Below are 23,077 nucleotides of genomic sequence, written 5' to 3' on the forward strand. Positions count from 1 at the left end.
GTGTCCTCAGTGTCAGCCATAAGAAGTTGGTCATTAGCAAAGAGTGTTCTTACTAAGTAATTTCGTTAATTAATGTTATGGGTGTAAAACTCTATTCTTTTAGCCATTGTCTCAACATATCATCAATATATGCTGTCCGTCCATTATTTTCCGAGATTGATTTTTTTTCGTAGCATGTAAGTGACCTCAGGGAAGTAACTATCATCGCAGCCTGAACTAATAATTGCAAACAACAAATGTACACGCAGATAGTGAGCTATGAGCAGACGGTGTTAAGTAGTGGACGTGCGGCCGCTGTTATCTTTCAAGTGTTCAAGAATTCTCCGGAATGTTTTGAAGAAGAGAAAAATGTGTGTGAAGTATTTCGTGCATACATTGACTGCAGACCAAAGACAACAACACTTGGACGCGTGCCGGGACTTAAATGAACAGCAAAACACGTACAGTTCTGTTCTGTAAAAAATCATCACGGGTGACGACAAAGTGGAGGAATTCACATGAAGGGACAATGCTCTGATGACATACCTGACATTCGAGCCAATGTGACATGCGATTTGAACAACATTCCAAAAAAGACTTTTCACAAAGTTTCACATGTCTGTCTGAATATACTGTGTGTTGTACTCAAGCTTGTGGGGGAGACTACGCAGAACACCTGTAGCATTAAATCCATCACCTTAACGTTTCCTTGTGTTCTATTAATCCAGTCTCAGAACTTTTTGGACTGACGGGGATATATACTGAAAAGTATCGAAAAAAACTGCCTACATTTGTTGTTGTATTCTGTTCTCCACCTACGGCAATTTCTGAGTCTGGATACACTTATTGGGTTACTTTTAAGAAATGGTGTAGTCTGCCTCTCCCATTTATTATTTCCCACCAGTTCTCCTGTCTACATTGTCAAAGGCTGACATTTAGTGAATAAAGAGCATGTGTGCTTCTGTATTAAATTTCACATACTTTTCAATTATTTGACACATGACGAATGTGTTGTCTGAGCAGGACTTACCGTTCCTGAACCCAGTTTCCTTCTCCAACAATATAGAGTCTTTGCGTTATTATCTCCGAAAATATTTTATATCCATTAAAAAAGAGGACGTAAGAGGAGAACTCCTAACAATTTAAAAAGGAAGAAACAGAAGAAGAAGAAGTAACAAGGCTATCTGCCTGAAGATGAGGGAGCAACAGCTTCCAAAATCTCTTGTTTCATTACTTAAACGTGGACGATGTGGACTTACGGAGTTCTTGGGGAGTGTGTGTTTTTGCATATTACTAGAAATACAATTAACAGCTATGGTTCATGTACATGAAAACCATTAACTACACTAATGCTACCTGTTGCTTATTTACATTTCATATCACAATTAATATTACGAGGCGTGTTTTTTAAGTAAGTACCGATTTGAAATTTAAAAAAAAGACGTGCTAAGATATCTCAATAATTTTATTTTTTACATGAAAGCCTGTACCTTAATCTACGCACTGACGCCATTACAGTCTGGTTCTTCCTTGTTTACATTGTGTACTGAGTGTTTAAGATCCCTCCGATAATCGTGAGTCCCGTCGACTGTGAAGTACGGGCTGTTATAAGATTTCTTAGTGCTAAAGGCCTAAAAGCGATCGATATTCATCGTGAGATCTGTGCAGTTTACGGAGAAAACATTATAAGTGATGGAATGGTAAGGAAGTGGATGAGAGCATTTAAAGATTGCCGTACAAATGTGCATGATGAACAACGGAATGGGCGTCCTTCGGTCGTTAATGAAAGTTTGGTGCAGGAAGTGGACAATAAGGTGAGAGAAAACAGACGCTTTACGATTTCCTCCTTGCGGGATGACTTTCCTAATGTTTTTCGTAGTGTTTTGCATGGCATTGTGACCGAGCACTTGAATTACCGCAAATTGTGCGCACGTGGGTACCGAAAATGTTGACGGGTGTGCACAAAACCAAACGTTTAGACAGTGCATTGACCTTCCTTGAGCGGTACCAAAACGACGGTGATGATTTCTTAAGCCAAATTGTTACGGGCGATGAAACATGGGTGGCCTACGTCACACCAGAATCAAAACAACAGTCCATGGAAGTTGAGCAAGGGGATCGTTTTGCTGCAAGACAATGCCCGTCCGCATGTGGCGAATCAGACCAAAGATCTCATAACATATTTTCGATGGGAAACTCTAGATCATCCTCCGTACAGCCACGATCTTGCGGCCAGTGACTACCGTCTGTTCCTGCACTTGAAGAAACACCTGGGCGGTCAGCATCTTCAAGACGATGACGAAGTCAAAACAGTGGTGATGCAGTGGTTAACAATTCACGCGGCAGACTTCTATGAGGAGGGTGTTCAAAAACTGGTACAACGTTATGGCAAGTGCCTCAATATTGACGGAAATTATGTAGAAAAGTAGATTAAGGTACAGGCTTTCATGTAAAATTAAAATTATTGAGATATCTTAGCGCGTCTTTTTTTAAATTTCAAAACGGTACTTACTTAAAAAAACATGCCACGTACAACAGATAATTAATGTTCATGACGGCTGAGGTTTTGCATTGATTGCTCTAGAACTGTTGGTTGTTTGCGTGTAGTAAATGGCAGAGAATGTCGCTGTTGACACTGACCTCTGTCGCAGCAGAGGGTCGACGCCGACCGTGGGCTCGTCCAGGATGAGCAGCTCCGGGTCGTGCATGAGCGCCACGGCGAACGACACCCGCCGCTGCTGACCGCCGCTGAAACAACACAAATGGCTCTGAGCACTATGGGACTTAACTTCTGAGGTCATCAGTCCTGAAACAACACAAAACGCCACGCTGCCATCACACGAACTCTCTTGAAAGCGTTTTATTTTCTCGTTATTTGATCTCAACAGAGCAGAACTCTCAGGCCCTCTCCTATACTTCACCAGAAACATTACAGTCCAGAATACAGGCACATATCCGTGAAGAACTGTATTCCTGGCAGCTTAAAACTACAGTTTAACACATACAGTGGTGACACATTTGCTACAGGAGCGGGCCAAGCGGACGTTAAGGTACAGTGTTAAACGCGATATTCGATGAATGCGAACATTACACTATCGTTTATATTTATTTGTAACACGGTTTGTGCAAACGGAAGGGTGCACAGTGCAGTAAATTGGAGCAACAACTAAAAGAAGACACCGAAGTTGTCATTCCTTAGGTTTCCTAATGGACCACAAGAAGTACGAAACTGTACACTACAGGACTATTTATTTACAATTTTCTTGTGACCTATACACATTTACTGGAGAACAATGTTGATGAGACGAGGTGATGTTTCACGTTTACGAACAAGCTACCTGTGGGCAAGCAGTGGGCATATTCTCGCTTGGAGAATGTTAACATGGGATGAAATGGGGCTCCGGATACGTCATCCACCATCTCTCATCCGCGGCTGCTACAGGAACCAACTGTCTGATCATGTGTATCAGTTTGTTCTCCTACAGCAGCGGCGTAACTAGGATGCATCAGACGTGTCGTGTGCCGTGGATGCCGTTTCCGTCGCAGTTCTGTGACTTGCGTAAAAAATGGGGAGGAGCAAAATGAACGATCAAGATGGAACGCGAAGTAGGGGGGGGGGGGGGGGGGGGAAGGGACGGAGAGAAGATGAAGGGAATGGACAGAAAGGCACTAAAATGGAAAGCGGGCGGGAAAGTATGAGAGGCGATCTTGACTAGATTTGGACTGGGTCGTATTAAGAAACAGTTCCATACGACCTACCTTGCCCAGGTAGAGAGGCGCTAATTTCTTGTTTGCGGTTACTAGATGCAGCCACTCTCGTTATACTAAGTGAGCCAAAACAACGAAAGTGTAAACATTACGTTTAGCGTCCTTTTTGTTTTGTTTGTTACGACTTTTGTATTGACTGGCTCTCTCTCTCTCTCTCTCTTTCTCTCTCTCTTTCTCTCTCTCACTGTATATGTATATGTACGAGGGCAGTTCAATAAGTAATGCAACACATTTTTTTTCTCGGCCAATTTTGGTTGAAAAAACCGGTAATTTCTTGTGGAATATTTTCAAACATTCCCGCTTCGTCTCGTATAGTTTCATTGACTTCCGACAGGTGGCAGCGCTGTACGGAGCTGTTAAAATGGCGTCTGTAACGGATTTGCGTTGCAAACAACGGGCAGTGATCGAGTTTCTTTTGGCGGAAAACCAGGGCATCTCAGATATTCATAGGCGCTTGCAGAATGTCTACGGTGATCTGGCAGTGGACAAAAGCACGGTGAGTCGTTGGGGAAAGCGTGTGTCATCATCGCCGCAAGGTCAAGCAAGACTGTCTGATCTCCCGCGTGCGGGCCGGCCGTGCACAGCTGTGACTCCTGCAATGGCGGAGCGTGCGAACACACTCGTTCGAGATGATCGACGGATCACCATCAAACAACTCAGTGCTCAACTTGACATCTCTGTTGGTAGTGCTGTCACAATTGTTCACCAGTTGGGATATTCAAAGGTTTGTTCCCGCTGGGTCCCTCGTTGTCTAACCGAACACCATAAAGAGCAAAGGAGAACCATCTGTGCGGAATTGCTTGCTCGTCATGTGGCTGAGGGTGACAATATCTTGTCAAAGATTGTTACAGGCGATGAAACATGGGTTCATCACTTCGAACCTGAGACAAAACGGCAATCAATGGAGTGGCGCCACACCCACTCCCCTACCAAGAAAAAGTTTAAAGCCATACCCTCAGCCGGTAAAGTCATGGTTACAGTCTTCTGGGACGCTGAAGGGGTTATTCTGTTCGATGTCCTTCCCCATGGTCAAACGATCAACTCTGAAGTGTATTGTGCTACTCTTCAGAAATTGAAGAAACGACTTCAGCGTGTTCGTAGGCACAAAAATCTGAACGAACTTCTCCTTCTTCATGACAACGCAAGATCTCACACAGTCTTCGCACCCGAGAGGAGCTCACAAAACTTCAGTGGACTGTTCTTCCTCATGCACCCTACAGCCCCGATTTCGCACCGTCGGATTTCCATATGTTTGGCCCAATGAAGGACGCATCCGTGGGAGGCACTACGCGGATGATGAAGGAGTTATTGATGCAGTACGACGTTGGCTCCGACATCGACCAGTGGAATGGTACCGTGCAGGCATACAGGCCCTCATTTCAAGGTGGCGTAAGGCCGTAGCATTGAATGGAGATTACGTTGAAAAATAGTGTTGTGTAGCTAAAAGATTGGGGAATAACCTGGTGTATTTCAATGCTGAATAAAACAACCCCTGTTTCAGAAAAAAAATGTGTTGCATTACTTATTGAACTGCCCTCGTATGTGTGTGTGTGTGTGTGTGTGTGTGTGTGTGTGTGTGTGTGTGTGTGTGTGTGTGCTTGGACGTTGTACTAACGACGCAGGTACTTTCTGTTTGGAGCCTATCCCATTTGTTTACATATGTTGACACCTTAAGTAAGCTGCCTCTTGCGTAGGATTTTGTTTGAGTGCCGCCCATCTCTTGATGGTAGCTAATAGCATGAGGGCAAAGGTTCTGCGGAGTGTCTGAAATATCCTGTCAAGTATAATAGTGTCGTTGATTTCTCGCGGACCTCCAAGGTCGAGTTACTGTCATTCCGCGATCCATAACCAGCGACCAAGCCATCCTAGAAAGAAAATATGAAATACGCTCCGTGGTTGCTGATTGTACCTCCATTATTACTAGATACGATGAGCAATCATACTGAGAGCTTTACTCTTATGTCGAGTTCTAAAATCGTTATAAGAAGGCAGTAACGCTTGGCGAAATACACAGAAGAACCAAAGACACTGGTACACCTGTCTAATATCGTGTAGAGTCCTGCCAAACACGCAGAAATTCAGAAACACGACGTAGCATGGACTCGACTAATGTCTGACGTAGTGCTGGAGGTAATTAACATCATGAATCCTGCAGGGCTATCCGTAAATACGTAAGAGTACGAGGGAGTGGAGATCTCTTCTGAATAGAACGTTGCAAGGCATCCCAGATATGCTAAGTGATGTTCATGTCTGGGGAGTTTGGAATTTGAAATGGACATGAAAGGATGCAGGTGATCAGACAAGATGCTTACGTACGTGTCACCTGTCAGAGTCGTCCATAGACGTATCAGGGGCCCATATTACTCCAATTGCACACGCCCCACACCATTACAGAGCCTCCACCACCTTGAACAGTCACCTGCTGACACGCAGTGTCGATGTAGCCATGAGGTTTCTCCATACGCGTACATGTCCATCCGCTCGATACAATTTGGAACGGTACTCTTCCGACTACGCAATATGTTTCCAGTCAACAGCAGTCCAATGTCGGTGTTGATGGGGGCAGGCGAGACGTAAGGCTTTGTGTCGTGCAGTCATCAAGAGTACACGAGCTGGCATTCGGTCCCGAAACCCCTTATCGATTATGTTTCTTTGAATGGTGTGCACGCTGACACTTGTTCATGACCCAGCAATGAAATCTGCAGCAATTAGCGGAAGGGTTGCTCTTCTGTCACGCTGAACGATTCTCTTCAGTCGTCGTTAGTCCCATTCTTGCAGGATCTTTTTTTCCAGCCGCAGCGATGTGGGAGATTTGATGTTTTATCGGATTCCTGATATTGAAGTTATACTCGAGAAATGGTCGTACGGGAAAGTCCCCACTTCATCGCTACGTCGGAGATGCTGTGTCGCATCGCTCCTGCGCCGACTATAACACCACGTTCATACTCACTTAAATCTTGATAACCTGCCACTGTAACAGCAGTGAACGATCCAAATTCTTGTCTTATATAGCCGTTGCCGATCACAGCGCCGTATTCTGCCTGCTTACATATCTCCATATTTGAATACGCATGCCTATACCAGTTTCTTTGGCGCTTCAGTGTATATTTGCTTTAAATGATCTGTTGTTGTGGGATATCCAGTACAGTTCCCAGAAAACTGATTAAGTGTCGCATTATTTGCATACTGAAAAAGTTGTAACCAGATAAAGTGAACTAGCGATAAAAATTACTTTTCTTGACTGGAGTACGTCCACCTCCATAGCTTAGTTTTCAGCGCGTCAGAATGCCATGCGAAGGGGCCCGGGTTCGATTCCCGGCCGGGTCAGAGATTTTCTCCGCTCTGGCACTGGATGTTGTGTTGCCTTCATCATCATTTCATGTTCATATGACACGCAAGTCACCGAAGTGGCGTCCGCGAAAATGACTTGTACCATGGGGCCGGGTTCCTCGCAGGTGGAGCTCCCGGCCTAGCGACACGCATAATCATTATATGCAGTGGAGTGTACGTTGAAGGAAATTAATTGTTTCCTGTTTCCTTTCATGTGCTGGTGTACGTGGATATAGTTTTGGCCATTCCCGTGGGATTTGTAACTGGCTGAGGAAATCGTAAAAATGGCGGCCAACTGATGCGTCGTTGTGGCACTGCTGCCACAGAATGATGGCAAGCTACTAGGTAGAAAACAGTGTGTTTACGTCTGTCTACATCACAACTTTACGATGCACTTCAGCCATAGAGAACTGGAGCTGCTGCTGAATGCTATTAAATGGCAAACATAGTTGGCTGTCGCAGCTGGCTGGAAAGCGATGTTCCGCCAAGGTTCTTGGAAGTTACCATCGTGTGCTATTGCTAGCCTTCCTTGTCGCTAGTACGTAATGAGAGCACTTACACACGATTTGTAATTACGACCTACTTTCAAAATCAGCAAAGCACTTTGAAGTCCTTGATATCGCCGCGTTTTACTGTTGCCCTTTTAGCTCACTGTCCGATCCACAGACTCTTTTAAGATAGCGACGAGCATAATTCTTTAGCAAACGATTAAAACCAAGGCCTCAGTGTCCATTAGTGATATGTAAAAGCCTTTACTGGAAAATACTCGAACCGGATCCTGTAGCGGGTGCCTGGATACAAATTGTAGCTCAAAAATAGTTCAAATGGCTCTGAGCACTATGGGACTTACCATCTGAGATCATCAGTCCCCTAGACTTAGAACTACTTAAACCTAACTAACCTAAGGACATCACATACACCATGCCCGAGGCAGGATTCAAACCTGCGACTGTAGCACCAGCGCGGTTCCGGACTGAAGCGCCTAGAACCGCTCGGCCACAATGGCCGGCAACAAATTGTAGTATCGGAGTATGTGTCAAGCAGACTCAACTCGCCTCTAGATCCTCCGAGATCCAAGGAATGGAAAATGGGCTTTAGCGTCCCATTCACGGTGCGGTTTTTAGCGACGAAGTACAAGAACAAAAGCTGTGTGCTATTCAAGGGAAACTATCCCGACATTTGGCTTCATGAGTGAAGGAAAATTACGCAAAACTTAAATGAGAATGGTCAGAAGGAATTTGACCGTTGCTCTGCGTAAATCTGATTCCACTGCCAGGCGCTATCTCGATCAGTTGTGCCGTACGAATTCGTAACTTGTCACAGAGCAGTGTTTCAAACATTCCAGTTGACTATTTCACATAGTTTCTGCTTTTACATACCGGTTTCCTAAGATTTTATATTTGTACCATTGTAGAAGCAACACGTATGAAGGTGGATGTCCAGTCTCGAAAAGGTGGGTTCAAAATGGTTCAAATGCCTCTGAGTACTATGGGACTTAACATCTATGGTCATCAGTCCCCTAGAACTTAGAACTACTTAAACCTAACTAACCTAAGGACATCACACAACACCCAGTCATCACGAGGCAGAGAAAATCCCTGACCCCGCCGGGAATCGAACCCGGGAACCCGGGCGTGGGAAGCGAGAACGCTACCGCACGACCACGAGCTGCGGACGAAAAGGTGGGTTCAACATGTAAATTAAATTGGAAATTCTAATGTGGTATTGAAAGTTACGGTTAGAACCAAAAGGCATGCTCGGATGACTGAACTGGAAGTGCGCTGTTTGCGAATTGTGGATTCAAGGGCGCAGACAAATATGAAATAGCAACAACGCAGCACATTACCATACCCGATAAAAATTGAGAAAACCGACGGTAGGCTATTTAAAAAAAGCTTCCAGTCGTCTCGGAAAGGATAAATGAAGGTCCTGTATGATTCTGAAGGGAATTTTATGCCATTCTTCCTGCAAAATAGTGGCAAGTTCCCGTAACGGTGATAGGGGTGTGTAGCGATGAAGCACACTTCTCTCCAAAGTAGACCAGAGAGACTCAGTAATACTGAGATCTGGTAACTCTGGTGGTCAGGGGAGATGTGACAATTATCGCAAAACAAGTCGTGGACGATGCAAGCGTTATGAAAAGGGGTACTGTCGCCTTGGACCACAGCCTCACTGTCGGGGAACACACATTGTAGCATAGGATGAACCTGACCAACCAGACTGGTCACATTATCCTTCTCAGTAATGCGACCTTCCCGAGTAACCCTAGGGCCTACGGAATATCACGATGTGGCTGCCCAAATAATCACCGAACTCCCGCCATGTTTGGCTCTTGGGACGTAAATCGGCCAGGAACTGGAACAGAGGGAAACAAGACTCACCCGACCAAATCACTTTCTTCCATTGCTCCATAGCCCAGGTTTTATGGCTTCAGCACCACATTTCCCCATTATTGGTGTATGCATCGCTGATGAGTGGTTCTGGAAGTCCACCTCGCCCTGGAATTCCATGCTTATGGAACTCCCTTCGTGTTGTTTTGCCGCTGACAGGGTTCGCGAGCGCGACATTCAGTTCTGCAGCGACTTTTGCAGCTGGCGTCCCCTTACTTTCCGCCACAATCGTTTTCAATGACCGTCCGACAGGATCGATCAACGCTTTCGTCAGCGTTGTGACTTGGCGGACGACGTTTTTCCACTTTCCCTGTAGGGGGTATAAATCTTCGATGTGGTGTCCCTTGAAACAGCAAATACTTCGTCTGTCTTGGCTACGGGACCATCCACCATAAGGGCACCAGCAATTTGCCTACATTCGATTTCATTTAGCTTCGACATAATGCACTCTCCCCTACACAGGATCCTGTTCTGACCACTACTGACACTTGCAACGTACTGAGCATACTGCACATGTGCCGTTCGTGATCAGATACAACAATGGAACCTGCAGGCTTGGGTAGCGTCTGCATTTATGTTCCAGCACACATTTCTCGCAATGTTTGCATATTTTTATCCGGCCCGTGAATCTAGATTCAGTTCTATACCCGTGCCTGCTAATACTGCTATTACAGAATTATCTCTGTGAATACAGCATCATTGAATGAAGAAAAGAATCCAGATGAACTTCCTGATCGCGCGTATGAATCGGATAGGAACTTGTGAACACTCGACGGATGCTAATTGCTTTAGTTGTTTTTATTTTTAACATTTTTCACTGTCAACTGTCCTTCCCAGTTCTACATCTACATCCACATATACATACATACTCCGCAATCCACCATAAGGTGCGTGGCGGAGCGTACCTCGTACCACAACTAGCATCTTCTCTCCCTGTTCCACTCCCAAACAGAACGATGGAAAAATGACTGCCTATATGCCTCTGTACGAGTCCTAATCTCTCTTATCTTATCTTTGTGGTCTTTCCGCGAAATGTAAGTTGATGGCAGTAAAATGTACTGCAGTCAGCCTCAAATGCTGGTTCTCTAAATTTCCTCAGTAGCGATTCACGAAAAGAACGCCTCCTTTCCTCGAGAGACTCCCACCCGAGTTCCTGAAGCATTTCCGTAACATTCGCGTGATGATCAAACCTACCAGTAACAAATCTAGCAGCCCGCCTCTGAATTGCTTCCATGTCCTCCCTCAATACGACCTGATAGGAATCCCAAACGCTCGAGCAGTACTCAAGAATAGGTCGTATTAGTGTTTTATAAGCGGTCTCCTTTACAGATGAACCACATCTTCCCAAAAGTCTACCAATGAACCGAAGACGACTATCCGCCTTCCCCACAACTGCCATTACATGCTTGTCCCACTTCATATCGCTCTGCAATGTTACGCCTAAATATTTAATCAATGTGACTGTGTCAAGCGCTACACTACTAATGCAGTATTCAAACATTACGGGATTCTTTTTCCTATTCATCTGCATTAATTTACATTTATCTATATATAGAGTTAGCTGCCATTCTTTACACCAATCACAAATCCTGTCCAAAACATCTTGTATCCTCCTACAGTGACTCAATGACGACACCTTCCCGTACACCACAGCATCATTAGCAAACAACCGCACATTGCTATCCACCCTATCCAAAAGATCATTTATGTAGATAGAAAACAACAGCGGACCTACCACACTTCCCTGGGGCACTCCAGATGATACCCTCATCTGTGTATCTAGCAAGAGGTACACAACAAATACGGTGAAAGCCTACCACCACTCGCCTGGCATCTCTCAGTTACAAGTAGCAGCCTCCAGATGGCACTCACAAACACGGTCCTCTCCCTGTTTCCAAGTCCTTCCTTCAGCGTGTCGTGTACAGCCAGTATGGGACGCTGTCAACTGCTGGCTACTTTCTTTCCGCCTCTCACTTGGGCACATGGAATTATTGCGCAGATAGGCACCAAAACATGACGCACGCAGGACACTCTGCCAGTTCCACACCAGCAGTTAGGCGTTTCAGATTTATTCCTGCAATTAGCTCAGTACAGTACTCCGAAGATTACCTTAGGATTTAGCAGCCGCTGTTTATGGAGAACTTTAATCAACCCAGACTGTCTCCAATATTATATCCAGTTATAGCGATAAGACCAAAGACGGCCAAGAGAAAGCAAAGTTATTTATACATCATTGTATTAGGTTCAAGAAAAATGAAATGATCGTATGGCATTGTTGGCCCGGAAGCCCCATTCGGGGGGCCGCCAAATGCAAGTCTTATTTCAGTCGACGCCACATTTGGGAGACTTTCGTGGCAATGAGAAGAAAGAAATTAGGACAACACAACACCCAGTCCACGAGCGGAGAAAATCTCTAACCCGGACGAGAATCGAGCCCGAGCAAGCTACATGGGAGGCATGCACGTTACCACTCAGCTAAGCAGGCGGTCTAGGTTTAGGAAATCAGGTGTCACAAATCAAACAGTACCAACGCTAAGTACCATTTTGCAACATGCTCTTAATAAATATTTTTTGCTATTTATTATTGTGTTGCAACATCTTTGTTACAGTGCCGCCCCATCAGACAATTGTTTATTTGCAAGTGTGCAAAGTAGCCACCATTAAAGAACTGTAGCAGTAAAAGAGTTTTGTGCTACCCTGGACGTTTGGATTTAATAGTAGCATTCAGTTATTATTGTATGTTCACAACACTCCCTCTCGCAATTGGTAACGTGGATTTTGTGTAGCAGGCAATTCCGATAAGACAAAATTATGGGTCTGTTATTGGATTCCAATGCTTTTCTTGCATCTCGTTGTAGTAAGGGATTTAGTGCTACTATAGGCCAACTTGTAGACGGTACCATTGGGGTTAAGCGATAGCGGCTCACCTGAGGTTCTTGACGAGCCGATTCTGGCTGGGTAGGTCCAGGAAGTCCAGCAGGAAGCGCAGCCGCTCGTGGATCTCGGAGGTGCTCATGCCGAAGATCCAGCCGAAGTACATCATCGTCTCCTTGATGGAGAACTCGCCGAACAGCGCGATCTCCTGCAAACCATTCAAAATAATTCTTTTACGGATACAGCACAGCACTGTCAATTGAGCGTTTTCACTGCATGCTATAAGATTAAAGTCAATAAATCGCGACAGTATGTGGTTGCTCGCAGTGACAACAGTGCAGAAAGGGCGAGAAAGTGAACAGTATAGCAGATCTCTGATCATATGTAAATGGAAGATGAAAGGGGGAGAAAGGAAAGGGACCATCGATTCAGCTGCATCCGGACTTTACACGGAATCAAGAGCGACGCGTAATAATGTGTGCCGGACCGGGATTCAAACTCCGAATCTCCTGCTTACTAGGCAATTGCGTTAACCCCTGCGGAACCCGGACACGGTACTTATCGCAACTTCGCTGACTATTTCGGCACGCTTCACACATTCCCACCCAGCGTCTCCTATCTGCAGTCTCTGTCCATATCCTCCACGCTCTCCAGTGTGATACACCGCAGGAGGTCAGGCATAAATGAGCATCCGCACTGTAGATGGTGGATCCATTGCCCATCAAGGAGAATCAGTTATATAAGATGAGGAAATAATAGACACCACACATTCATACACACATCAAAAAAAGTTTTGCATCGCCTCGGTTCCGGGAGTTCCGGAACCTGTACAGAAAATAGGAATAGAGATCAACATAAACATCATTTCCGAGCTTTTTACTGCTCATGAAAACCACACATTGAATGTTGTACCACCATACAGTGAGACCTTCAGAGGTGGTGGTCCAGATTGCTCTACACACCGATACCTCTAATACTCATACCCATAATACATCCTCTTGCATTGATGCATGCCTGTATTCGTCGTGGCATACTATTCACAAGCTGATCATGGCACTTTTGGTCCAGATTGTCTCACTCATCAACGGCGATTCTGGTCAGATCCATCAGAGTGGTTGGTGGGTCACTTCGTCCATAAACAGCCCTTTTTAGTCTATCCCAGGCATGTTTGATATGGTTCATGTCTAGAGAACATGCTGGCCATTCTAGTCGAGCGATGTCGTTATCCTGAAGAAAGTCATTCACAAGATGTGCAAGATGGGGGCGCGAATTGTCGTCCATGAAGACGAATGCGTCGACAATATGCTGCCGATATGGTTGCACTATCGGTCAGGGAAGGGCATTCACGTATCGTACAGGCGTTACGGTGCCTTCCATGACCACCAGCGGCATACGTCGGCCCCCTCATAATGCCACCCCAAAACAGCAGGGAACCTCTACTTTGACCTTGCTTCATTGGCTGGACAGTATGTCTAAGGCGTTCTGCCTGACCGGGTTGCCTCCAAACACATCTCTGGTGATTGTCGGTTGAAGGCATATGCGACACGTGATGCCAATCCTGAGCTGTCCATTCGTCATGTTGTTCGGCCCATCTGTACCGCGCTGCATAGGATCGTGCTTGCAAAGATGGACCTCACCATGGACGTCGGGAGTGAAGTTGCGCAGTATTCAACATGGTGACATATGCTGTCAGAGTTCCTCCGAACCATAATCCGTAGGTAGGCGTCTTGCTGACTTGTATGTTAGGTGCTAGATTCGCTTTAGGGAATACAACAATATGCTTTGGGTAGACAGTAACAGAATGCCAGATACAGCTTTTCATCATCCGTGCCGATCTCCTTTCTGAAGGTAAACAAAGATAAAGGTATTCTGGGTATACTGAACCACAAGACGTTCCAAAATCCCCTGCTAGGTGCCCAGCACTATTGTGACGAGACGACAGATGGAAATGAGGCAAGTTGTTACAGCAACAAGCGAGAGTGGTCTGCCAGCCCGCGAGGAACGCACCGTGGGCGTACCAACAGCACAGCTCGGTGTCTCATTTTCGCGTATCGGGGCCGCTTTCCCCGGCAGCGGTTGCATACCGCTGCTGCGACGCACCGACCCTTCGCTTCGCGCAGAATACAATGATTCTGAGCGAGCGTCACCAGAGACCTGTGACCTCACACTTCGAGGCAGCGCGTGATTCACCTGCTCCACATCTATCGCTAGCACAGTCTTCCTTTTCCTCGCACTTACAGCCATTATTTTAGCCAAGCGACAACAAAACTTCCTATACACCGTAGAGAGGGAGAGAGAGAGAGAGAGAGAAAAAAAATTAGTGCACCTACGTATTATCGTGTAGGGCACCGCGAGCACGCTGTGGCATGAACTCGACTAATGTCTGAAGTAGTGCTCCAGGGAATGGAACCCAGAATCCAGTAGGGTTGTCCATAAATCTGTAAGAGTACGAACGGGTCGAGATGTCTTCTGTACAGCACGTTGCAAGTTATCCCAGATATGCTCAATAATATTCATGTCTGGGTAATCTGGTGGCCGGAAAAAGTGTTTAAACTCAGAAGAGTGTTCCTGTAGTCACTCTGTAGCAATTCTAGACGTGTGGGGTGTCGCATTTTCCTGCTGGAGTTGCGTAAGTCCGTCGGAATGCACAATCCACACGAATAGATGCAGGTGATCAGACAGGACGCTTACGTACGTGTCACCCGTCAGAGTCGTACCTAGACGTATCAGGGGTCACATATCGCTCCCACGCCCCACATCGCCGGCCGAAGTGGCCGTGCGGTTAAAGGCGCTACAGTCTGGAACCGCAAGACCGCTACGGTCGCAGGTTCGAATCCTGCCTCGGGCATGGATGTTTGTGATGTCCTTAGGTTAGTTAGGTTTAACTAGTTCTAAGTTCTAGGGGACTAATAACCTCAGCACTTGAGTCCCGTAGTGCTCAGAGCCATTTGAAACATTTTTGAACGCCCCACACCATTACAGAGCCTCCACCAGCTTGAACAGCCCCTGCTGACATCCTGGGTCCATGGATTCATGAGGTTGCCTCCAGACCCGTACACGTCCATCCGCTCGATACAATTTGAAACGAGACTCGTCCGACCAGGCAACATGTTTCCAGTCATCAACAGTCCAATGTCGGTGCTGACGGGCCCAGGCGAGGCGTAGAGTTTTGTGTCATGCAATTATCAAGGGTACACGGTTAGGCCTACGGCTCCGAAAGCCCGTATATATGATGTTTCGTTGAATGGTTCGAAGGATGCCACATGTTGATGGCCCAGAATTGAAATCTGCAGTAATTTGCGGAAGAGTCGCATTGTTCTCACGCCGAACGATTCTCTTCAGTCGTCGTTCGTCCCGTTCTTGTAGGACCTTTCTTAGGCCGCAGCTATGTCGGAGATTTGATGTTTTATCGGATTCCTGATATTCGCGGAACACTCGTGAAATGGTCGTATGGGAAAGTCCCCACTTCATCGCTACCTCGGAGATGCTGTCCCATCGCTCGTGCGCCGTCTATAATACCACGTTCAAACTCATTTAAATCTTAACAACCCGCCATTGCAGCAATAGTAACCTATCTACCAACTGCGACAGACATTTGTTGTCTTACATAGGCGTTGCCGACCGCAGCGCCGTGTTCTGCCTGTTTACGTATCTCTGTATTTGAATACGCATGCCTATACAAGTTTCTTTGGCTCTTCAGTGTATTACGCATTGTCTGAATTTTCATAGCCAAACGAAGAGTCGGAAATGGACAAATGGGGTGTTAAAATGAACAGAGTGAGGTCTACTTTCGTAAAAAAAATGTAATTTGTTTAGGAGAATTAGGTTATATGGAAAACTCAATTACTGGATTAAGGGAAAATTGAAGTATTACACGAATAGTTGCTGCTAGCTATGTAAATGAAGTGTCAAAAAGTTCATCTTTTCAAGATTCAGGGCAATTTTCAGCTTAAAAAGTTACATTGTTGCGATAATCAAGTGTCAAATTGTTCCTTAGAATCGAGTACTAAATGCAAGACACCTTGAGAACAGAAGAAGCTTGGAAAACAAATGTGTCATAGAGATAATACTTTCTGAACAAAACCCGACAATTAAAAAAAAAATTCAGCGAAAGACCGTCAAATGTTTTATGAAATAATGTGTGTAAAAGTAAGAAATAAAACAGATTATAAAAACATCTGATGCGCAGTTGAATGATACTCCAAATCATGTACAGCAAATGACGTGTCGACTGGAAATCTAAAGTTCAGTGTTTGACTTAGAATTTTAAAGAGTTCTAGAGAATTACATAGGCTGTGCAGTCTGCAGCAACGGGGCACTGAGAAGCTATTGCTATGTTAACTTAAACACTGAAGTTTAAATTCTGAATTGACACCTAATCTGCTGTCTACAACTTCGAGGATAGTTCAGATGTTTCTCTAATTTGTTTTATTTATTTACTTTTCGACAAATCAGTTCACAATAAATTTGACCAATGTTTTTTATTACGTAATGACATCGGTAGGAGCCACACTGGCCAACTATAGAATAACTCACGATATTTCCGTACGTGTTCGGGAGTTGTAGGTGGGTCAGCTTTGCACCACTAGTGCTCATTGTTACTGTGTGACGCAAGTCGGGGAATTGGGCAGAGTGAAACAGGAAGTTGTTCTTACAGGGACGAAATTGACAGATGTAATAAGACCGTTACTGTTTATAATACAAGGTGTCCTATTTATCGTGATCACTTCCAATAACTTTTTTGACGAAAATAAAAATAAAAATGTGTTAAGCGAATGTTGTTTAGCTGACAAATGGTTCAAATGGCTCTGAGCACTATGGGACTTAACATCTGTGGTCATCAGTCCCCTAGAACTTAGAACTACCTAAACGTAACTAACCTAAGGACATCAAACACATCCATGCCCAAGGCAGGATTCGAACCTGCGGCCGTAGCAGTCGCGCGGTTCCGGACTGAGCGCCTAGAACCGCTAGACCACCGCGGCCGGCTGTTTAGCTGACAAAAGGACATCAACAAGAGCATTCGTTTTAATAACGTTGCATTCTATTTCATTTGTTCCAGATGTGTTTCAACTTTTATCCTAACTGCAGCTTCAGTGGGTTTGATTTGGAATAATACAGTTTTGATTTTATATACAGTGTTAACAGATTAGGAAACAATTCACGTCATAATTTTTACATAAATAAATTACTACTTACTGTTGCTATAAAATGATAGAACAATACCCCAACAGATGATCATCAGAATAATTCCACATAACCTTTTCCTCTTACTCTTGCAACTTCCCCTCCAAATAACCTCTGAACCAAAAATCTAATCGCCAGAACACCTGCAACTTTTTACGAACTCTCTGAGAGCTATGAGATACAATGTCAACTTCCTACAACACACTTCCTGACTAGCCACAATTTCACTCTCTCAAATGTGTTAACGTAATAGTAACCTAAACAAATAAGAAAAGAGACATCAAATGACCACACAGTTACGACAAAAATTAAGAAAAATCTGCTGTTAGTGCAAGACCAGAAGTAGTGCTCCATAGCAGTTGGCTTAAAAAAAACTACAAAACAAAAAGATCGTGACATGGAAATATGACCATATATTTTAAATGAAGGGACAATGCCACCTTTAACCTATGACCAAGCGTGAGGAGACGCAGATTTTTGGCGGAAAAATTAATGTCTGTAAGAAGTAATTTATTTACGTTGTAATTATGACGTGATCTCTGTTGATCCACTTCGTCTCCTCAAGGTGAAATGGTTCAAATGGCTCTGAGCACTATGGGACTTAACATCTGAGGTCATCAGTCCCCTAAAACTTATAACTAATTAAACGTAACTAATCTAAGGACGTCACACATATCCATGCCCGAGGCAGGATTCGAACCTGCGACCGTAGCGGTCTCGCGGTTCCAGACTGAAGCGCCTAGAACCGCTCGGCCACACCGGCCGGCCTCCTCAAGGTCAGTTCAAAAACTTTATCGATTGTTCAGCTATACAAAACATTCTAATAAGAAAAAAAATGGGGGTTCTTAATACCATTCTACAGTACTGTAATCCGTCGCGGGCCAAAAAAGGGTAGTCTATTCAAAGGTACTCAAAGTGGTGATCATGCACAGTGATCCACTGGTCCACATGTTGGATGAAAGAATTCATCGCTGCTTCCAGTGTTGCCCGCTAAAATGAATTAAAGCAAACACAATACGTTCCTGTATGTTACCTGGAATTGTTGAAATATCGTGATAAACTACATTCTTTACGCATCCTCAAAGAAAAAAGTCCAGAAACTGTAAGTCAGGAGACAGAACAGGCCAATCCACCACTCCTCCGCGACCAATCCAATCCTTGTGAAAGTATACCTTCGGTTCAGAACACGACAGGCAGAGAGAGAGAGAGAGACAGGGGGAGGGAAGGGAGTGCGGCAACCTGTTGAAAAGTGTGTTTAACTGTAGAGGATCCATCACTACTGTACTGGACACTACATTTTTGATACTTGTGAAGTCCTCTACACAAGTAGCAAACATGTAGTGTCCAGTACAGTGCCGATGAGTCACAAGTCGAGTCAGTCAAATCCCTAGATAGAAAAATTTGTAGAAACATAAAAAGGAAAGAGTATGTACGCTCAGCCAAAGGTAAACCAATCGCTTACTATGATTCCTTCGTACGATACTGAGATAATTTAGTCAATCTACAAATGAAATTACTCACACTCGGACGACCCATTATTACTGCTCAAGTGTGTGGAACCCATACAAACAACATTAACAGTAAAAATATCGGACGTAAGCTGCAAAAATTGAACTGATAGAAGCTTGAAGATATACATGTAGTACTTCGCGAAAGCATAAACCATTATTAATTTAGCATCTTAAGACTGCACTACAGCACCCAATGTATATCTTTCCCAGGGACTATGAAGACAAGATTAGTCCAATGGAATGGGAAACTCCCTTAATACGTAGTACAGTGGGCAGTACCGTAGATGCGCAGCGTTGAGTGAACTGGCACAGTATAAATGGAACTAGTCGGAAACACACAGGGAAAGAAAACTTGAAATAAAGCTGTTTCCAGGAAAAAACGAACCCAGAATAAACTTCACATGAAGCATCTCCGTTGGTTTGTTAAAACTGCACTGCAGCTAAAAGTCCGAAGTTGATGCAGTCGATTACTGGAACATTTTGACGTGGCTGCTGCAAAATTCATGCAATTGACGTAAAAGCGTCACGTTGCTCATAAAATGAAGACGTTGGAAAGTTCCGTTGTCTGCAATCGTAACTGCCTAAGAGAGGCTGGAAATAAACAACAGATTCTTATGTACGTTCTATTTTCTCGCCATGTTTACAACACGAAGATATGCAAAACATGAAATTTAATCGGTTGCATTCAAAACCTGAGAGGTAGTAGCACAGTGTTTGGATTAACAGTTGTTAACATTGCAAGCGGGTCAAAAATAGCGTTAAATACACGTCTTAGGTTATACAAATACATTTGAGTAGCAATAAATGTGAATACAATGTCGAGGTATTCGAATGGCACACAGAATCTGAACTGTGAACCTAAAAATCGTGACCCTGCTTATAACGCAAAAAACCGATAACTAAGTCCGTATTCTTTATTAAATGACTTTGTTGTCGACAGAACCTTAAGCAGTCAGGAAGGAAATAGTGTGCCAACAAGATTATTGATGATAATATCGTTAAGTAATTGTCAACATGAATGTAACAACTAATTAAAGTTTAGTTGTGGAAGTACGTACTACGCTAAACCCAAATCAGTATTAACTATTTGTGTGGTATTTCGTTTGCCCTAAAGAAACTGTTTGGCAGGTAAATACCTCGAGAATATTCATGAGTACATACGACTGTCAGAATAAAAGCAAGTGAGAGAAGTCGAAAAAAGAGGAAATAAGAACAAGTACAAATAGGTATATGGCTGCTAAGGGTGTTATTACGATGAAGACGTGGCTGCCCGTTACACAGCGAGGTCATCGACCGCGTCCACAGTGAGAAAGCGATAATGCGATGCATGACGTGCAATACTCAGGGGAAAACCTCTCCAAATAAACAGTAAACTGTATCTAGAACACAAACACTTTGCGTCCTTGCATGCCAAGGGAACAGAAAGGCTCGTGCCAGTGATGGCTTCCCTACGGCAAAGTTCTCACAACAGTGTAGAAATGCTGCTAACGCTGATGCAAAGGTGCCGATAGACACAAAAAGAATTCCAGAGATTGTCACTGGATAGAAACTCACATAAGGAAATTTTGTGTACTGATAACGTAAAATTGCTCTCGGGGGAGGGATTTCCTTGAGTTATACGGACGATGCCTTCGAAAGATAGCCCAAAGAAATGAATTTGTTAAACACAATTTTTTTAACATGAAAAACTTTTACTGCCTGGACTGTAGTTTTCAGAATACAATTACAGTACGATGATTAGTTTCGACTGGTCTCTACAACCGTCTTCAGATCGTTCAATTCGTAAAAAATCTACTAACATACATTGAAAAGGATCATAAGCTGTAGTCATGCGGTGACATGCATTTCTATTAGGGACTAATACGACTATGACAGTATGTAGTTAAAAAATGCATCATGAGTGAGCCGGGTTGCAAACCATAATCTCGCACGAATGTTAATAAAAAACGAAAATGGCCTATTGCATTGGTGAAAATTGCTTCCCATCCCCATGATTTGCAATTGTACAGCAGCTATTTTTGCAAATTATGGACATTTGATGCAATTTTCACTACTACAACTGTCCATTTTCCTTCTTTATTACCGTCAGGTTGCGCAGTTATGGTATACAATCCGTCTGAAGTCTTTAACTGCGTACTGCCAGTCTTTAACAATTTGAACGAACTGAAGATGATTGTAAAAAACTACGGAAACTAGTCATCCTGCTCTAGTAGTGTACTGAAAATTGCAGTCTAGGCATTAAAAGTTTTTTATATTAAAAATTTTTGCTTAATAATTACATTAAGACCGACATCTCCTTCGTGACAATGACAGGCTCCATCTCCGAATAACTACTGCAAACTACGTACGTCTGAACCAGCTTACTGTATTCATCTCTTAGTCACCCATATTTTGATACTCGCAGACTCAGTCATCAAAACGTACAAGGTACTTCTCGTTGGCATAGAACCATGAAATTTGCTAGGACAAACAAAGGCAAATAATCCCAAAATTATTAATCTATAATTATATCACATCACATTTTTCATTTATTATCAGACTGTATGTCTGTCCGTCTGTTAAGAACCCTTTTTCTTAGGTATGGGTGAACGTATAAAGTTGAAATTTAGGTCACTTACTGAGATCTATAGCCTTTTGGCGCTGTAAAAATGTTTAGCTTCTAAGTCAATCGAGTCAAAATATACGCCCATTTATGTCATATATTTTGATGCTTGCAAACTCACTCACTAAAACCCATAGGTTTGGCAAGAAGAAGGGTTTCACAATACAAGTAAAGGGAAAATTGGGTAATTGTTAATTTGAAATTATATCATACCAAAAAAAATTTCTTTGTTACGCGACCACAAAAATTGAAATTAGAACACTCTCGAAAATCTTGGAATCCCTGGGACCGATATCCTGCCAGTATCAATGTCGATAAAAGGAAAAAATCGTCTAGATCTTCGATTCTCGGAATGGATGAAGTGTCAATATACACTACTGGCCATTAAAATTGCTACACCACGAATATGACGTGCTACAGATGCAAAATTTAGCCGACAGCAAGAAGATGCTGTGATATGCAATAAGTAGCTTATCAGAGCATTCACACAAGGTTGGCGCCGGTGGCGACACCTACAACGTGCTGACATGAGGAAAGTTTCCAACCGATTTCTCACACACAAACAGCAGTTGACCGGCGTTGCCTGGTGAAACGTTGTTGTGACGCCTCGTGTAAGGAGGAGAAATGCGTACCATGACGTTTCCGACTTTGATAAAGGTCGGATTGTAGCCTATCGCGATTGCGGTTTATCGTATCGTGACATTGCTGCTCGCGTTGGTCGAGATTCAATGACTGTTAGCAGAATATGGAATTGGTGGGTTCAGGGGGGTAATACGGAACGCCGTGCTGGATCCCAACGGCCTCGTATCACTAGCAGTCGAGATGACAGGCATCTTATCCGCACGGCTGTAACGGATCGTGCAGCCACGTCTCGATCCCAGAGTCAACAGATGGGGACGCTTGCAACACAACAACCATCTGCACGAACAGTTCGACGACGTTTGTAGAAGGATGGACTATCAACTCGGAGACCATGGCTGCGGTTACCCTTGACGCAGCATCACAGACAGGAGCGCCTGCGATGGTGTACTCAACGACGAACCTGGGTGCACTTATGGCAGAACGTCATTTTTTCGGATGAATCCAGGTTCTGTTTACAGCATCATGATGGTCGCATCCGTGTTTGGCGACATCGCGGTGAACGCACATTGGAAGCGTGTATTCGTCATCGTCATACTGGTGTATCACCCGGCGCGATGGTATGGGGCGCCATTGGTTACGCGTCTCGGTCACCTCTTGTTCGCATTGACGGCACTTTGAACAGTGACGTTACATTTCAGATGTGTTACGACCCGTGGCTCTACCCTTCATTCGATCCCTCCAAAATCCTACATTTCAGCTGGACAATGCACGACCGCATGTTGCAGGTCCTGTATGGGCCTTTCTGGATACAGCGAATAGTGCAATGACGCAATTCCGCATTACATAGCGGTGTC

General features: G+C 44.2%; 1 protein-coding gene across 1 annotated transcript in view; it reads right to left on the reverse strand.

Moving 5' to 3' along the window:
• Positions 1–23,077, reverse strand: part of LOC124605518 (ABC transporter G family member 20) — a 408,656-nt gene that overhangs the window by 86,508 nt on the left and 299,071 nt on the right. The window contains exons 4-5 of the mRNA XM_047137261.1: positions 12,395–12,549; positions 2,620–2,727 (exon numbers count right to left, since the gene is read on the reverse strand). Of these exons, the coding sequence (XP_046993217.1) occupies positions 2,620–2,727; positions 12,395–12,549 (263 nt within the window). The remainder of the gene's footprint in view (positions 1–2,619; positions 2,728–12,394; positions 12,550–23,077) is intronic.

The sequence above is a fragment of the Schistocerca americana genome, chromosome 3 (genome assembly GCF_021461395.2).
Source record: "Schistocerca americana isolate TAMUIC-IGC-003095 chromosome 3, iqSchAmer2.1, whole genome shotgun sequence".
NCBI lineage: Eukaryota > Metazoa > Arthropoda > Insecta > Orthoptera > Acrididae > Schistocerca > Schistocerca americana.